Source organism: Anopheles coluzzii, chromosome 2 (assembly GCF_943734685.1).
Source record: "Anopheles coluzzii chromosome 2, AcolN3, whole genome shotgun sequence".
Taxonomy (NCBI): Eukaryota; Metazoa; Arthropoda; class Insecta; order Diptera; family Culicidae; genus Anopheles; species Anopheles coluzzii.
The window spans coordinates 2,459,477-2,476,472 of record NC_064670.1 but is presented as its reverse complement, the minus strand read 5'-3'; the positions used below and the strand labels follow the sequence as shown (position 1 = coordinate 2,476,472).

Here is a 16,996-nt window from a genome sequence, read left to right as displayed (position 1 = left end):
TATTTCTATTATGTTTATTTTTCTTATATCTCCTATTTCTTCTCATTTTGCCGTTTCTTCGTTTCGTTTGTGGCTACCCTGTTTCGTTACGTGAGAATTGTTCTTCTACACACCCATACACACACACTAACACTCACACTGACACGGACGGGGTACACGCGCGCGTGCACCTTACAGTACATACAGAAGTACACATACAATTATGAGTACAGAGTTTTGCAAATATATATATGTTACATCATTCGTTTAGTGCCTAAGGCTAGGATGCTACTCGTACTTTTCATGATTGTTACGTTTGTTGAGTTAATTGATGTGTTGTTGTTACAATCAAAATGTCTTTCGTTTCGTGTGAATTCACCAAATAATTGTTGTGTACAGAATGAGATTTGAGTGTGTTTTCAGGCACTATGAAACAAATGTAGGACTAAATGCAGTGTTCCATGGGTGTCACACACCGAATCAAGTTGAGTCCTATCCGTGGAACGTCCATAAATCATTACTAAATTACTTAAATGAATGCCACCCATGACCGCTGCCTTTAGTCCTTAAAACAAGAACATTTCATGGAACAAAAGAACAAAGATCTCCTTCAACAATTGCACATAAAAAAAACAGAGAGTGTACGGGTTCGCTCGTTGTTTTGCACGGCTGTTTTTCGATCATGCTACTGATGTTGGTCGCCGCGTTTTGATTTTGATTTTGCCTCTGACCGGTTCGGTTTTCAACTTGCAGCGGAATGGGAACGTCGCAGTCAGAGCAACGTATTGAGGACGCCTTCTCAGACGAGGAGACAAGTGGATATGGAGGTGGATCGCCTACCCAGCAGTCCTACCGGCCACAGTCGTTCTCAGCTCACGGAAGCCCAGGTGGAGACCTATCCGATGAAGAGCTATACCCAGCAAATGGGAATGGAGGGCTCGGGCCACACGCCGCTGCAGGACTCGAGCCAATCTGCGTCCCCGGGGGGCACCTGGAGTTCGCCGTACCACAACAGCAACAGCAACAGCAGCCATGCGCGCGAAGCCGATCGGGCTCGTGCACGTCAAGACGGTCACAGTTCCGGTAAGTGGAATGATAAGCATACCGGCACGCTGCTCGATGCTGCTGGCGCGTATCTATATTATGTTACGTTTAGTTTGCTTCTGTTTGTGTTGAACTTGAACTTTCTTGTTCGATTCCATATGTTGGGGATATTTTTGTAACAGTTTCTGCAGCATTTGTAAGCCGATTGGAAGTGTTTTATTTATTTTCAAAGAACATGTTTCGTTTTCAACTGTACGAAGTGGCGAGTTATGTTTAGTTGGACTTCTTTTTTTGTTGTTGTTTATGAGTGCAAATATTTTGTGTTGTGTTTTGTTGTATGGGTTTCAACTTTATGATCACGTTTCGGTTGGTACTGTTATACCTGAATTGTACAAGAAACGTAACACGATCGTAACCGCCTTCCCAACTCGCCTGTGTTATATCCTAGGTCTGAACCACCGGCTCTATGCCACTATGTCCCCCAAATACACTCATCGCAGCCACAGATTTACCACGCAGCCACAGCAGCTGCTGCAGCAGCCACAGCAGCAGCAGCAGCGTCGGGCCTCAGCCGGGCCGCTGGGCCAACCGGGGGATCGCAGCAGTTCTATGGGGGAGACAACGGTCTCCTCCACCAGCCGGGAGAGTGTTTTATTGCCGCTGGACACTCGCACCAGGCGCTCTTCAGCGCTGCTGCCGGGGGTGGCGGCCTCGGGGTCGGGAATGGCACCCTCAATGGTGGGAGCCAGCAGCTCTCAATACCCCAGTGCCACACTAGCCCGTTATAGCAATACGAGTACCTATTCGATGTCTAAGTCAGTGAGCACCGGGACGGACCTGTCGGACGAGGCGCCGGATAATGTCATCTACTCGGATATCAACGATCTGTATCGTCATCGGAAATCGACCACCTCCGGGGGCAGTGGTGGCGGCGGCGGCGGCGGATCGGCGTCAGAAGCTCGCACCAACGCGGCGGCCGATGAAGAGGCCGCCGAGGAGGTGGAAGACGATGACGAGATCATGGATGAGGTGGAGGACGAGAACGCGATCCGCCGCCCCTATCTGGAGGACGACGACGACGATGACGATGAAATCGATATCCGGTATGCGACTGCTACGCAGATTAAAGCGATGACATCCGGCGCTGCATCCGATACTCCGAAGCCCGTCCCTAGTGACGAACTGTACGCGACAGTGGATAGGAAAAGTAAGCTGAACAAGCAGCTGCAACAACAGCAGCAGCAACAGCAACAACAACAACAACAAGTAACTGTACAAGTTGCCACTCTCAAAACGAACACACATTACCCCGGTAAACACTTTAGCGATGAGTTCATAGACGATAGCATTAGAAACTACAATAGCCATACTAATATAAGTACGAACGTAAGCAAGCTAAACGATGCGAGTGGAGGGACGCTAAACTCGGCCAGCGCAGGCGAGATGTACAATCGTTCAGCTCATTTCGATGAATACTGTGGCAATAATCGGTACTCCGACACGTCGGACTACTTCAGCCACAGTCAGCAGCATTATTCGCACTCACCAAACTCCCAGTCGTTGGCCACGACGATCACGCACAAGAACGGGCTAACGGACGATGATGATCGGTACTCCTGTTCGAATCCTCCGCCGATTCATCCGCGAACCTCGCATTCGCTGCCGCGCAATTCGCAGCTCGCCAAGATCGAGTCCATCGACTCGAACTACAGTGGTGGGGAGGGGGGGCCGAGTAGTGGAGGTAGGGCAGGAGGGAGCTCTGGGGAGCACAATTTCATGGGACATCACTCGTTGAACAATCTGCCCAGCTCGTCCAAGGTGACCAATGATTATCTGCACTATTCCTCGCTGTTGAAGGGTGGTGGTGCTGGGGATGGTGGACCGGATGATCCGATGAACAGCAAGAAAACGTCGTCGGAAAGGCTGGAGTACGAGCTGTCGAACGCGAACATCTACTCGACGGTACAGTACAAGAACTATGAGGAGGATTTCGACGAGGAAGAGTACATGAATTACCAGCGTCAGCGGGGCGCAGATAGAGACGCGTCGAAGGAAGCCTGGTTGAGAAGTAGCTCGTGCAAGGAGCTGTGCGATTACGGCTACGATTCAACGGGCCGGGCCGACTTTTCGCTGATGGAGCGTGAATTCCTGACCTCCGATAGGATCGACAGTCCGGTGACGCGCTACGACGACTCGCGCCACTCGATGTACGTGCAAAAGTCCAACTACTCGGTGGAGGTGAGCCAGGACTGTTTGGCAAACGAAGGGAAGGTGTACTCGTCCAGCTATCCTGGCACCACGTACAACACCATCGATCATACGAGCTATCGCAAGCACACCAATCAGAACTTCTATTCCAACTACGAGTACGGGTCGCAGGACGATATTTCGCACGACAGCTACGAACTGTTGGAAAAGTCAGACGACGAGCTGTACTACAAGTTCAAGGCTGATTCGGAGGCACACACACGATCCTGTTCGCTCGATTCGGGCAACTACATTCCGACGGACGATGAGAGCATTCCGGATCAGCAACAGTCGGGGCATCATTCGCATCACGTGTCCCGCCTGTCGAGGTATTGCTCCAGTCTGGAGACAAAGAGTAAGAGCGCTCCGGACATCGACGATCTGGACGATATGTTCTTGATGGAAGACCCGAGAGATCTTCCGCGCGAAAAGCTGTGCGTCAAGTCGGACGGAAACTTTTACAAGAAAATCAAGATGGCGATGGGAGGCTCGTCGCGAATGTCCAGCCCGGAGTCGCGTAGCGACTACTACGAATCGAAGCTTTCGAAGAGCAGTGGCTCGAGCAAGAAATCGAAGGACAGTGTGTACCACACCGATAGCAACAAGAAGTCACGCGAAACGCTGAAGAGTAAATCGGGCTCGGGCTTCAACTCGCGTGCCTCCAGCCAGGACTCGAAAGATGCGTTCGGAGGTATGGACATACTGCTGACGAAGAACTACGAAATGCCGACCACGACGAGCAAAAAGGCCAAGTATCTGTCGAAGCGGTTCGATAGCAGCTCTCGCAACTCTAGCCAAGACTCGAAGAGTGATTACTACGACGCCAGCGAGCAGCAGCAGCAGCTGCAGCACGAGCACGAGCTAGACGGTGACGGTGCCGATATGTCGGACGAAATCTATTCCCGTGCCAAGGTGAGTCACTCGGACGAGCACATTAGGGTGGGCGAAGACGACGACGACGATGGACTGTCGATGGTAAAGAACGGGATCTCAGCGACGGCGGCCAGCTTCTACGATAATCAGATATACTCGTCCACGTTCCCGAGTGCCCAGGCCAAGCCAACCAGCGCGGGCAATGATACCGGCGGAGGAGGCAGCAAAACTTCGCACGTTCACTCGATCAGCCTGCAGAACGTGGAGTTGGAGCGGAACTCTCGCTCGGTGGGCTATTCGGCGTACAAATCTCCTTCGCCAGTACTGCCAACCGCGTTGCCGAAACCGATCGACAAGCAACCGCCCAAGACGACGCACATTTGGCCGGAGGAAATTGAAGGCTTGCCCACGACCATCACCGAAAGCCAGCGGATCGATCGATCGCGAGCGTTTCGCAAGAAATCGGACAGTGAGAACATCTTCAGCTTTGACAAGGAAAAGATCGAATCGCTAACGAGCAGCCTGAACGACGAAACGCCCACTACCGCGATCATGGTGGAGGCGAAGGGAAAGGTAAGCCCAGACTACCCGCTAACCCCGGAGCTGCTGTCGGAGTTTGACAAGCAAAAGATCGAATCGCCCCACATTCTACCGAAGAAGACGCGCAAAGAGGAGCTGATGGCAAAGACGCACTTCGAAGAGTACACGCCGAAGATGATGGGCTTGGATTCGTCGGTCATCAGCGGCATTCCGCCGTACGCGCACGCGACCGTTGAGCGTACAAAGTCCGATCCAAACTCGCTGGCTAATCGGCCCCGACTCGGACCAAACTCGCGACGCCATACGCTGATGCACCAGAAGTCGATCGATCTTACGCCGGCCGATTCAAGCGAAGAAGAGTATCTGTACAAACAGATACCGAGCGCACCGCCGCTCTGCAAATCCCACGGCAGTCACTTTGAGCTGCCGCAATCGTACGACATGAATGTGATTCCCGACGTCGTAGAGCTGCCCAGGAATGGGTTCGAGATGCCGAAGAGTTTCTTCAAGGACTATCAGGAGCGTCGCTCATCGCACAAAGCCGTCCTGAAGGACGATATACCGTACGTGCTGCACAAACGGCACGTCATGAACGGGACGGCTCCGTCACCGTTGGTGGAGGGCAAAACGGGCACCCCACATCGTAGCTATCCGAAGCCAAAGAGTCCCAAGTCGCCAAAGTCTCCCAAATCGCCGAAATCCCCCAAGATGCTCATGTCGGACGGTGGAAAAGGGGACGCAGCAAACCAAGCTTTCGTCGGTTCGAAGGAAAATCTGCTGCGCGTGAAGGACGACACGGAGCTGCTGATCGAGCAAGGCGGCGGAGCAGACGAACAGCCGGGCTTCCTGTTCACCCAAAACATTGACCTGTCGAAGGTGGATCCTGTGACGCTGGAAGTGGACAAAACGGTGCAAACGGTGCAGCTAGTTAGCAGCCCGAAGCGAGACATCACGAAGCGCATGGATCCGTTGATGCTGGAGCAGCTGAACAGCAAGCTGAGCCAAATCGAGAGCGACTCGGCCACGAGCTCCAAGACGGACAGCAATGCCGCTCAGCAGCTGCTGCAGCCACAGCCCAGAAAGTTCGACTCGAAGCCGGTCGATCTGCCCTACCTGCTGGTGGACAAGAAGTGCATCGAGCTGGCCGTCCCGAAACGGGTGGTGAAAACACGTGTCGCTCCCATTAAGACCAAGTGCGGCAAGTCGAAGCGTAATGCCAAAACGCGCATCACTTCCTTCTCCTCGGACGACGAGAGTCTCGATTCGGATGATGTGTTTGGGTCCGCGGAAGCGATGCCAACGAAGTTGGAGTTTTCTCCGCCCCAGTCGCGCAAGGAAATCGAACCGATACTGAAGCACGAGTCCAGCAAGATGGCATCGAACGCGTGGGCCAGGGGACAAACGATGAGCTCGACGGAGATCGAAGGATCGCCGCCCCAGTGTCGCCGTTTGGCAGAGTTGGAGAGTCGCTATCACACGGTGAAGCTTGAAACGACACAGCTCACCAGCACCGAGCTGCGCCGCATATCGGAACGATCGTTCTCCATTCCCAGCTCGGAGGATGAAGGCAAAAAGGCACAAACGAAAGCGGATGAATCGACCAAAGCACTCCAAACGGCGGAAAAGGCACAAGAGTCGTCGAAAACACAAGCCCATGGTGGTGAGGTGGGTGAATCTAAGGATGGCGGGTTGGGGTTTTCGAAACAACACCCGGAAACGGGAGTGAAGAAATCGGGCAAGGAGGACGGAACGTCGACGACCACCAAGTTGTCTCCGTCACGGACGAAACTAATTGAAGAGCTGATCGATTCATCGATCGTAATGCGTTCGAAGGGACATGCGCCGATCTTGTTTGCACACGCTCGCTTAAATCTTAGCGAAGGGTCCGCTTTCGCTTCGCTGCAACGCCAGAAGGCCCAAGAATCGCCTACTTCCGGGCGCCGCGCTAAGAGCCTCGATACTCCGGTTATTTCTCTGCACAAATTACCGCCAATGAATGCGTTCTCCTCTAAGGATGACACGGTGGGGTATGAGGAGGAGGAGGAAGTGCTGGAAGTGAAACCTCTGCAGCAGCAGCAAAAACCCTCGAAAGCTTCAGTCATCGAAGAGGAGGAGCAGGAGGACTCGGTACACTCGTGCGGCGATGCGATCGTCATCCGTGATCCAACGATTTCGCGTCAAACATCGACCACGGAGGAGGAACGCAAATCCGTACGGATCGATGCAGATGAGCTGGAGCTGCTCGATCGGCTGAAGTACATCGAGAAGATCGAGCTGCAGGGTGTGAAGATAAAGGAAAAGCGCAAAACTAAAACGAAGCTCAAGAGCGGCCATCAGCTGATACTGGAAATACCAAAGTACAAGTTTGAGCCTTTCAGCTCGGGCAACAGCTCCATCAAAACCTCTCCCGCCATCAGCCGGGCTAGCAGTGTGGAAAGCACAGGTAAAGCGCGTCAAAAGACGGACAGTGGCACCCAGACACCGACCGGAGGTGGTGCCGCCATTAAGCCCCAGCGCAAGTCGACCAGCCCGAAAGGGTCGGAAAAGCTGGTCCAACCGAAACGACGCTCCTCGGACGATGTGAAGAAGTCTTCGTCCCCGAACGACATGCTGCGCACCAAGAGCCAGGAAGCGCTGGGCAAGGGAAAAGGCTCTAGCGCCAAGGAGAAGTCGAAATCGCTGGAAAAGATGGAGCTGAAGCGGCTCGGCAGCCGGGAACGGAAATCTACCGAGGAAAGCGAACTGGAGCGCGCTCGGCGCAAGGAGCGCCAGCAGAAGCTGTACGAATCGGCCATGAAGCAAACGATTAACATGCTCAGCCCGGTGAAGGATCAACTGCCCCAGTTTCCGGCGCCGGAGGATAAGATATCGGTGAAAACGGAGGGAGATAAGATTATCATTGACGCGGACATAAAATCAAAACCGGAAGATCACGTGTTTATCGCGAAGGCACCGCGTAAGCTGGACTGTGGCCTGTCAAAGATAAGCCGCAGCTTCGAGGATCAGAAGAGTGTGGAAAAGCTGGACAAGGCCAGCCGTAGCTTCGACGATCGCAGTAAATCGTTTGACGATCATTCGGATCGGTCGGCGGACGAGAGTAGCATCGTTATCAAGAGTCCGACGCGGCTGAGCAAGAGCCAAGAGCTGAAGCAGAAGATCGAAGGCTCGGTCGTACATAAGGGACGCATGGAAGGCAAATCGAAAAGCCTGGAGAAGAAGTCCGAACCACAGTACTTGGATATTGAGTACAAGACCCGCAGTCTGGATCAAAACTACACGACGGAAAGTAGCGCTTCTTCGTATGGTGGCGGTGATGCCACCTCGCCCGAGTCGGAAGCTGCTGGTCATGGCATGATGGCGGGCAGGAAACAGGAGGTAAAGGTTGATGTTCACTATTCTGCCAAGATGGATTCGCCTGATGCCGATAGTAGTAACCGTGGTGCATCGCCGAGCGGTCGGGGCCGTAAATCCACTACGGACAGTGACAGTAAATCGATCGATGATCATCGTCCGGCGTCGCGGTTCGATAAGGGCAAGAGTCTGGATAGCAATATATCGTCGGAAAAGGATGGCAAGAAGAAGGATAAGCCACAAGCCGTCGAGAGGCGTTCACATTCGCAGCCAGTGTCAGAGTTTGGGGACGAACTCGACATGCAGGACATAATATCCGAGCGACGTACACTTGATCTGATGAAGCGACGATCGGAGGAAAAGACAGTAGATACCAGCACGACCAGCTTTATGGGTGAATCGATAGATCAGATGGGTGGACATAAGGAGGGAAAGAAAACTTCTGGTACGGTTGGCAGCGAAGAATCGCTCACTGAAGTGAGTGAGTTGAAGGATGCTGAAGGGAAAGACACCGGATATCTTCCGCCTCCGGTGCGTGTACCGACCATTGAGTACGAAGAACCATCGCTCGAAGAAGACGACATTGTGGACGAGGTAGACGAGCTGGAGGTGGAGGAGCTGGAAGCTGAAGAGACGAACAATAAGAAGGAAATATTGGGGAAACTAAACCTGGAACGAAGCAGAAGCGATGAAACCGGCTCATGGGTGACGATCGCATGTGAAGAGTTCACCGGCACTGAGGGGGTTAGCAGTCAGCAGGAAGAACTGCAGGAAGTGGCTGGGGGGTCGCACTACAAAATCGAGTCACAGGCAACGTTTGAAGATGTGAAAGACTATGCGATGCCCGAATCGGAAGTGGTCGTTGAGTCGGTTGAGATTCCGGTGCTATCGCAACCGCAATCCAACAGATCCTCGCCGTCGGCATTCGATCATCCGCTGCCGCAAGTGCCCGAGAAGAAGCCGGACGTGGTGGTGTCACCGTTGCGCGAAAGGGTCGCCAGAGCGTCGGCAGTGGATCGTGATCGCGAAGAGGTCGACAAAAAGCAAGCGTCGCAACGGCGCGGTGACTTCCTGCGGCTGTCCATTGAAAGATCGCGCAGCTCGGATACGGGCTCAAGTCGGGAGAATGAAACCAGCCCCATTAGGCATGATTCCAGCACACCGCGCGGAAAGGGTTCGTTGGACGAAGAATCGAGTGTCAGTTGTTCCATATCACGCCCGCTCGGTATATCGCAAGATATGGATTCGATGGATCACTTGAAATGTCGTGAGTTGCGCGATGCTATGCTGAAGATGGAGGAGTACGATGATGGGTCGGTGGCGATGAGGAAGGTTTCGCCTACGCTCGAGAAACAATATCCGGTCGATTTGGGTTCGGGATCCGAGTTGGATATAGAAACGCCTGAAGATCGTATTTCCAGACTTCTGCAGCGTGAAGAAAGTGAGTCAAGCTCAGACAATGGGGTTGGTCCAGTTGCACCAGGGCCCATGGGTGGTACCGGTTCTGGAGGTGCTGTAGCAAGCGGTGGGGCAGTCCTCAAGCCAAGAGTAGTGAAGCCCGTCCGCACGACGCTGCTACACAAGAAAGTGTGTCGTACGGTTCCTTCGAATGAGAAACAGACGCAGCAAACGACCGCAGAGCTAAAATCGGGCACATTGAAGCTGCTCAGCGCTGACGGAGGCGATCGTAGTTCGCTGGAGTCGAAATCGAGCCTGGAATCGAAAGGATCGTTGGGATCGTTCGAAACCGAAAGCAGCTCCGGATCGCTCGGCGCTGCCCAGCGAAAGGGTGATCTGCTGCAGAAGGAACAAATGTCCACCTGGCGCCCGTATCCGATCGAAAGCTCGGGCAGCTCGAGCGTGGAGGACAACTGGCTGCCACCGGAGCAGGAAAGCTACGAAAGCTTCGAGCTGGCGACGGAAACGATCGAAATACAGAAGATTCCGCTGCAAGACTCGAAAGAGCTGTCGCCGGACGAGCAGAAGGAGAGCGACTCCGACATACAGGACGAGCTGAACGATTTCCCGGCGACCTTCGGCTATCCGGAGATGACCTCCACACTCGGTATCGCTATCAATCCGGTGGATATACTTGGGTATGGAGCGAGCTTCGGGGTGGGCCGAACGTTGTCGCGCATCTCGGAGCGCAGCACCAACTCGGAGAAATCGAGCGGCGAAGAGGTGGCCGAGGCGGAAAAGTCGAGCCTGGAGGATTTGAGCGTACACGACGAGTCGGCCATCTCGAGCGAGCATCAGGCGAGTCTCAGCTCGGATCTGCACTCCAACTCGAACCCGGCGTACATATCCGACGCGGACCGCAGAACGTCGGCGGAGATGCCGGACATTCCTTGCGACTCGGCCGCAGCCGAACGGCTGTCGGAGATCTACCAGAGCAATGTGGTGAAGAACGGTCGCTTCACTGTGTCCCACGTAACCGAAGGGGGTGGAGGGGGCGGAGGTAACGGATTAAAGACGGCGGAAAGCAAACCCGATTTGCAGTGTCTTTCGATAGGTGGTGGCAGTCAAGATTCGGAAGACTGGCCCTTGCCGGACATACCGTACGACAGTACGCCGGGAGAGCGGTTTGATCCGAGCGTCGGAGGACCTCCGGGTGTGATTATGCCGCCTCCAATGCGACCATACTGGACGGAGCAGGCAATGGCTGGTGCCCGGCAGTCGCAAGAGTCGGACAATTGGCCAACACCCCCGTCCAGTATGCTGGAGCACGCTCCAATCGTGGAAAACGTGCAGACATTCCACGTGAACGAACCGCAACACCCAACGCAAGTGATGGTGGAATCGTTCACCGAACCGACTACAGGTGGGTCCGATGACTCCGATCCAGATTACGCGGAGGTTGCTGGAGACGATATTCCAGAGCCTCCGAAACGGGACTACATTCCGACCGGATCTGGATCTGGGTCTTACTCGGGCTCATCTCTGTCCGGAAAGTCGGGCTCATCGCCGAGTCCTTCGCTTTCGATGGTAGTTCCTTACGAGAGCACTGCCTATCTGGTGTCGGCGCTGCAAGATGCAAAGACGTACGAGACAGCCGTTACGTACGACAATGCGACCTGTCTGAGTGGTGCACTTGGTCCAACAAGTTGCCTCAAGTCCACGTTCGACATATGCTCTAGTCAACGTGCGCTGGGCTCCTCGACGACTACGGGCGGTATTGCGGGAAGGGGAGAACCTAACCCTGACCGGGTTATCATATCGCAACCTACAAAGTCGCCGCAGAACTTAAGTCCCATCACCGACGATGACTTCTTCATGAACGACGAAGTGTTCGGTCCGGGCACGGTGAAGATCGAGATATCGCCCGACGATAGTAAACCGTCCTCGTCCGGCGGTATGGAGTACGGTGGAGGGCAGCAAAAGTTTTCCCGCAGCTCCAACAATTCCGACACCTCGATCGACGACATGCTGTCAACGTCTTGTGGCACGTACATGGAGGAGACGGTCCGGCTGCGCAATCTGGAGCCGCGTCGGTTGAGCAACGAGTCGTGCAAGAAGTGCAGCCACAGCTCACACTCCGAGGAGGAGACGAGCTCGTTCGGCACGGATCTTGATGGGACGGTAAAGATGGGACTGCAGCAAAAGCGCTGCACGCACAGTTCGCACTCGGAGGACACCTCGATTGGGCTTAGCATTTCCGAGTGGTCGACCGGTACGAACACGGTGCGGCAGTATGCGAACCTGTCCGGCTCGGACAGTCTGTCGGCCGTCTCGAACCACTCCGGCAATGCCAAGAGCGAGAAATCGAACCATACCAAGAGCTCGATCAGCTCGAGCGTGCACAAGTCGACCGAAAGTCTGGACGAGAAGACGAGCGGCAGCTTCTCGAGCAGCAACACCAACCAGGCCAACAATGCTGCCGGTGGCAAGCGTTTTTCGCTGGAGAACGTGTCGGAGAACGGGGGCTGTCCGCGGTACGAACCGTTCAGCAACTCGGAAACGGACACCAAGTTCTCGTCGGGCACTAAGAGCGATGACACCACGCTGACGCTCACCGAGATGGCCCAGACCATTACGGAGTGGTCGACGAGCAGCAGCAACACGCTGATCGCGCAAGTCGAAGCGTTGAAGCAGCTGGAAAGTGGAGGTAATGGCGTGAAAGGTTCCTCCTCGCTGGAACGAGCTGCTGGTGGCGCTACAACGACACGAACCTTCGAGTATGTCCCACTGAAACCGCCCAAGGTGGTGAAAAAGGTGGCTGTCGCCTCACCAGACGACCATCGCAAGGATCTACCGGGAGTGCACGTGAAACCTCAGATTCCGAAGCACTACCACCCGATCGAGGCGGGAGAAAGCTCCAGAATGGCCTCCAGCGAATCGAACGTGGTGATCCCTGAACGCCCAACGAGACTACCGCCCAAGATCGTGGACGTGATCGAGAAGAGTCCGAAGAGAATGCCCGTAACACAGCAACCTCTTCCACAGGGCAAAGTGCTTTCGTCTGCGAGGATTGAACCGCAAGATGGCGCCAGCAAACGAAAGTCGCTCGAAATGATGTCCAAACGCTACCAGAGCCAGGACATCTCGGACACCGAAACGTTCACGGAGAAACTGTACGGCCAGAGCGAGAAGCTGACGGAGCGATACCAAAGCCAGGAGTTTACGCCGATGGCCGTGGCGCCGGCACCGAGCAAACCGCCCCGCGGTGACTCGCTGCCCTCCACCAGCCCGACGCCGATGGCCGAGAAGCCGCTGGTGAAGCATCACAGCTACGACGACAAAACGCTGTCAAAGTCGCAGATTCGCGAGTACAAGACCACGAAGATGCGCCACAGCCAGTCCTTCCACGAGCATCTGGTGTCGTCGGATCTGAACAAGATCGTGGAGGAAAGCCTCGGCAGTTCGTCGACCACCACACACACCAGCGAAGCGACAAGCACCGACAACTCGTCGCCCATGTTCCCGCGGCCCGAGAAGCTGGTCCGCTGCTCGCCCTACTACTCGAGCAGCCTTAGCTCGGAGTCGCCACCGATTGCACCGAATCAGTTGCCGCCGCCGGTGCAAAAACCGCCACGCAAAAGCTCGCTGCCGAGGAACTTTGTGCCGAAGAGTCCGCCGAGCGGCAACGATACCGACAGCTCGCTGGACCACCGGGCGCAGGATCCGAAGCTGCGAGCGCGCGGCTACCGGAAGAAGCGAACCGTTCCGCTCAAGAAGAGCCGGCTCGATCGACCGCTGGAGCATCAGGAAAGCTCCGAATGTTCGGAAGGCTACTTCCCCGAGCTGGACTCGGGCTCGTCGGACGCGGTAATGATGGAGCAGCAGCAGCAGCAGCAGCAGCATCAGCGCTATCCGGACTTTGAGGAAGAGCTGGAACAGCTGCCCGAAGACTACGAGGACGAGACGTACCGGGTGGATGAGGACGAGGTGACGCCCAGCCGCAACGGGGCCGGCGTGTACCCGAGTGCGTCGTACTCGAACAAGTTCGAGGGTCTGGACATGACGGAGAACGTCGACGAGATGGGCTTCCCGCGGTACGATCGGTTGGGCCACATAACCAACCCGAATCTGTACAAGTCGGACACTCCGTCGCCGCCGGTCAAGCCCGTCCGGCAGCGTCGGCTGCGCCAGACGAAGCGCGATGATCAGCAGCACGACCTGGAGTACCAGGGTGTGCAGTACACGCCGGAAAGTGGCAGCTGCTCGGAGACGAAGGCCGGCCTCTCGGATGATGTGTGCTACTCGAGCGAGGACAGCTTCGCGGCGGGCTACAATCGTAGCAGCGGGGCCGGACCGGGCACCAGCTCCCGCTACCAGAAGAACGTCGAGATTCCCTATCCCGACTTCCTGTCCGACTACGAGAACGAGTCTTCCTCGGCCTGCTCGTATGCGCGGCGCATGGAGCAGGGTCGGCCGCGCTATGTGGAGCTGGAATCGCAACATCAACAGCTGCAGCAACAGCAGCTGGGGTACGTGGAAGCGGGCAAAAGTGTCGATGTGTCGGTTGCGTTCGACCTGAAAGCCTTACCACCTCCGATCTACGTTGAGGAGGAGGAGGAGGAAGAGGAAGGTGATCATCAACAAGGGCCCGACGAGGAGGAGGAGGAGGACGAGCAGGACAATGCTGTTTAAGCGAATCGAAATGAGCTGAATGTCTTGGGACGCGTGCTGGCGTAGGGCCTCCGTAGAAAACACAGTGCCAATGTGAAAACTGATCGACGTTGTGAAAGAAGTATGCCAAATCTTTAAGATCTATTCCATTTATCGCTCACGATCACTCTTTCTCTCATATAATATATATATACATGGATGTGTTCAGGGTATTGCGACACATTTTAATGAACAAAAAGGGATAGGAATCGTTGAAGCAAAGATTGTGTTCTTGTTGCCATAACTAATGCCGCACAACTAGAGAAAGAAAGACGAGACTCGTTTGTTATGTTGCAACATGGCACAAATCGAGAAAACCCCGCAAGCGAGTATAGACTAGACGTACCTGTATTGTTTACTTGTTTTGTCTGATTCTGAGGTTTTTATATTCATGTTTACACTACGACTTTTGGGTTGTTTTTCCCCTCCAAAACGATCGTAAAATGGTTCACTGCGCTGTGTTTAGCGAAGAGACAGGAGAGTAGCAAAAGTTGTTGAAAATTGCTTCTTGTCTATGTGTGTGTGGGTGTTAGTCTGCATTTATTAGGCGATAAAAAGGACAGGCTAGCTTAATAGGCCAATAGTTTTGCGAGTGAAGCGACAGCCACCACCGGTCATTGCATTCGAAATGCGTATCTTATGAATGTCGTCCCGTGTGTTGTTTTCCCCTTTTAGGTTGCAGTTTCAGCCTAACGTAGCGAAAAAGCAGAAGCAGAAAATGACTCAGAAATGAATAAAATAAAAAAGGATCAGGCAAGGATTGAAATGAAGGAAGTAAAATTGTGTCAAAGCCACAGGAGAGCATCGTTATATCTCGAGTTAGTATAGTGTAGTGTGGAAGGCAAGCAAAGCTAATATTCTAATAATCCAGCAGAGTTCTAGACTTAATAGAAACCATGCATATATTTATGAAATGTTGAACGAAAAATTGATGATGAGAGCCTTTACTCTTACCGTTTGTGTTGGAACCCGTTTGGTTTTTTTTTTGGTTCGTTCGTTAGCAATTTGCGTGGCAAATGAAAGGACGTTGTATTGTGTCTGACGACAAGAATGATACGAAATACTCATGTTACTTCCAATGTTTTGTTTCGAACGTTAGCAAAATATCTCTTGGCCTTACCCCGCACGTCCTATTAACATGAGTTTAAAGTTAATACGTTTAAAACAAGACGCAAATACATTGCCGCATTTAGATCAATCTCGAAAAAGTTACATACAGTCATTGAATGTTTTAAATTATACTATTAAACGAACGAACGGTACAGTGCTGCTGAGGACAAACAATGAGGCCAAAACAAAACACAGCGAAATGAAATTAGATTAGATGTTACTCAACAATGAATGATGGCCAATGGTTCTGGCAGGAAGGAAAGGTGCGACAGAGAGAGAGACGACAGGGGGCATGTTTTATAACGTATTTTGAGCGTTTCGTAATCATTTGACTAACCCATTTATATTCACCTGGAGAGCGAGAGAGGAGAGAGGGGAGGCGGCAAATTCTATAAACATATTATAAGCGCATGACGGATAAGTACGTTATTATCATAGAAAATGTTGTTTACTTAAGCATTTATGAAAAGATTGATGAAGGAAGAGCAAACGAAGGGCGGGCGGCGTCGGCATATACGAAAGTTGAGTAACGTTATTAAACATATGCATACATAATATAATTAGTTACTCGAATAGGGGGGACATGATCGATCTCATCCGAAAAGGAAGAAAGTGAAGGAGTGGCGTTGATGCAATGATGTATTTGATAGTTTTGACTCTTTGAACAAGTTCAGGAACGAGGCCAAAAAAAAAAGGATTGCCAAAACAAAATTAAGAAAATTAATTCGTTAGTAATTCGCCAAAACGTTACAAAACAGAGTATCAACAGCAAAGGTGTGCGCAGAGGAGGTGCAATTTTTCGTAATACATTTCACCAACATACGAGTTAAACAATGATAGACTTACAACACACGTACGATCGATTGATCCTCACGATGATTGGAATAGGTTTTAGCAAAGTAAAAGCAACAGCAACAGCAAGTGCAACAGCAAAACAGGCACGCTAGTAAGAAAACGCCCATATATAACCATATTCTTCTGTGAAATATTGCATTATTTTCTATACTAAGCTAACACACTAGCTCACATCAATTCTAACAAACTCTCAGAACACCCCGTCAGTCAGAGAAATGCGAACAACAAACCCCCCAAATCTGAATTGCACCCAAATGTGTGCAGCTCTTGGCGAAATAAGTAAAGGTGATAAATAAAGGCAAAATTAATCAAATCCGCGTCAGTTAGTTGTTTGTTGAATCGCGAACGCAGTTGCGATGATTTAGTTCTTTTTAAACGTTATGAGTTCGATTTTGGTAAACGCTTTCAAGAGTAACACACTAGGACGATGATGATGATGATGATGATGATGATGTTTAACGAGAGTAAGTGAACAATCGCAGACGAGCGATCACACAATCCGCTTCTTATCGTTAGTCAAAACCTAGCTTATTAAGTTCACGTTCGTGCGCATGTAAATCCTTATTTATAGTCCAATAGCTGATAGTACTTAGGATTAAGAATGATTTACTCCATTTAAGTATAAGTTAACGTGTTTAAGTTGGCACAAATTTGGCCCTCGCTGTTTCCCGCTCATCTCATGTACCATAATTATGATCCTCGCATGAACAATCTGTTTTGGTTTCCAAATTCTCTCTCTCTCTCTCTCTTTCGTCTGTTAGAGAGATAGCGAATAAGTTTGATTTTTTTCTGTAGATAATTTACGTATTTTGTCTATGCTGTGTAGTTCTGCAATTCTTAGATGTAAGCGATGAATGTTGAAGATAAAATGTGTCTAACAAAGCCCTAC

The 16,996-nt window shown here is 52.3% G+C and overlaps 1 protein-coding gene across 8 annotated transcripts in view; it reads left to right on the top strand.

Annotated features, from left to right (window-relative positions):
- The window catches only part of LOC120949716 (FERM, ARHGEF and pleckstrin domain-containing protein 2), a 29,495-nt gene that overhangs the window by 9,647 nt on the left and 2,852 nt on the right, over positions 1-16,996 (top strand). For 3 of the 8 annotated variants that reach the window (XM_040367190.2, XM_040367188.2, XM_040367189.2), the window contains 2 exons: positions 733-1,062; positions 1,472-16,834. The exons of 1 other annotated variant lie outside the window; for it this stretch is intronic. In XM_040367190.2, the coding sequence (XP_040223124.2) occupies positions 733-1,062; positions 1,472-14,124 (12,983 nt within the window). In that variant the 3' untranslated portion in view covers positions 14,125-16,834. Of the gene's footprint in view, positions 1-732; positions 1,063-1,471; positions 16,866-16,996 lie in introns of those variants that run through there. 4 more of the 8 variants (XM_040367192.2, XM_040367194.2, XM_040367191.2 and 1 more) reach the window with 3 other exon arrangements.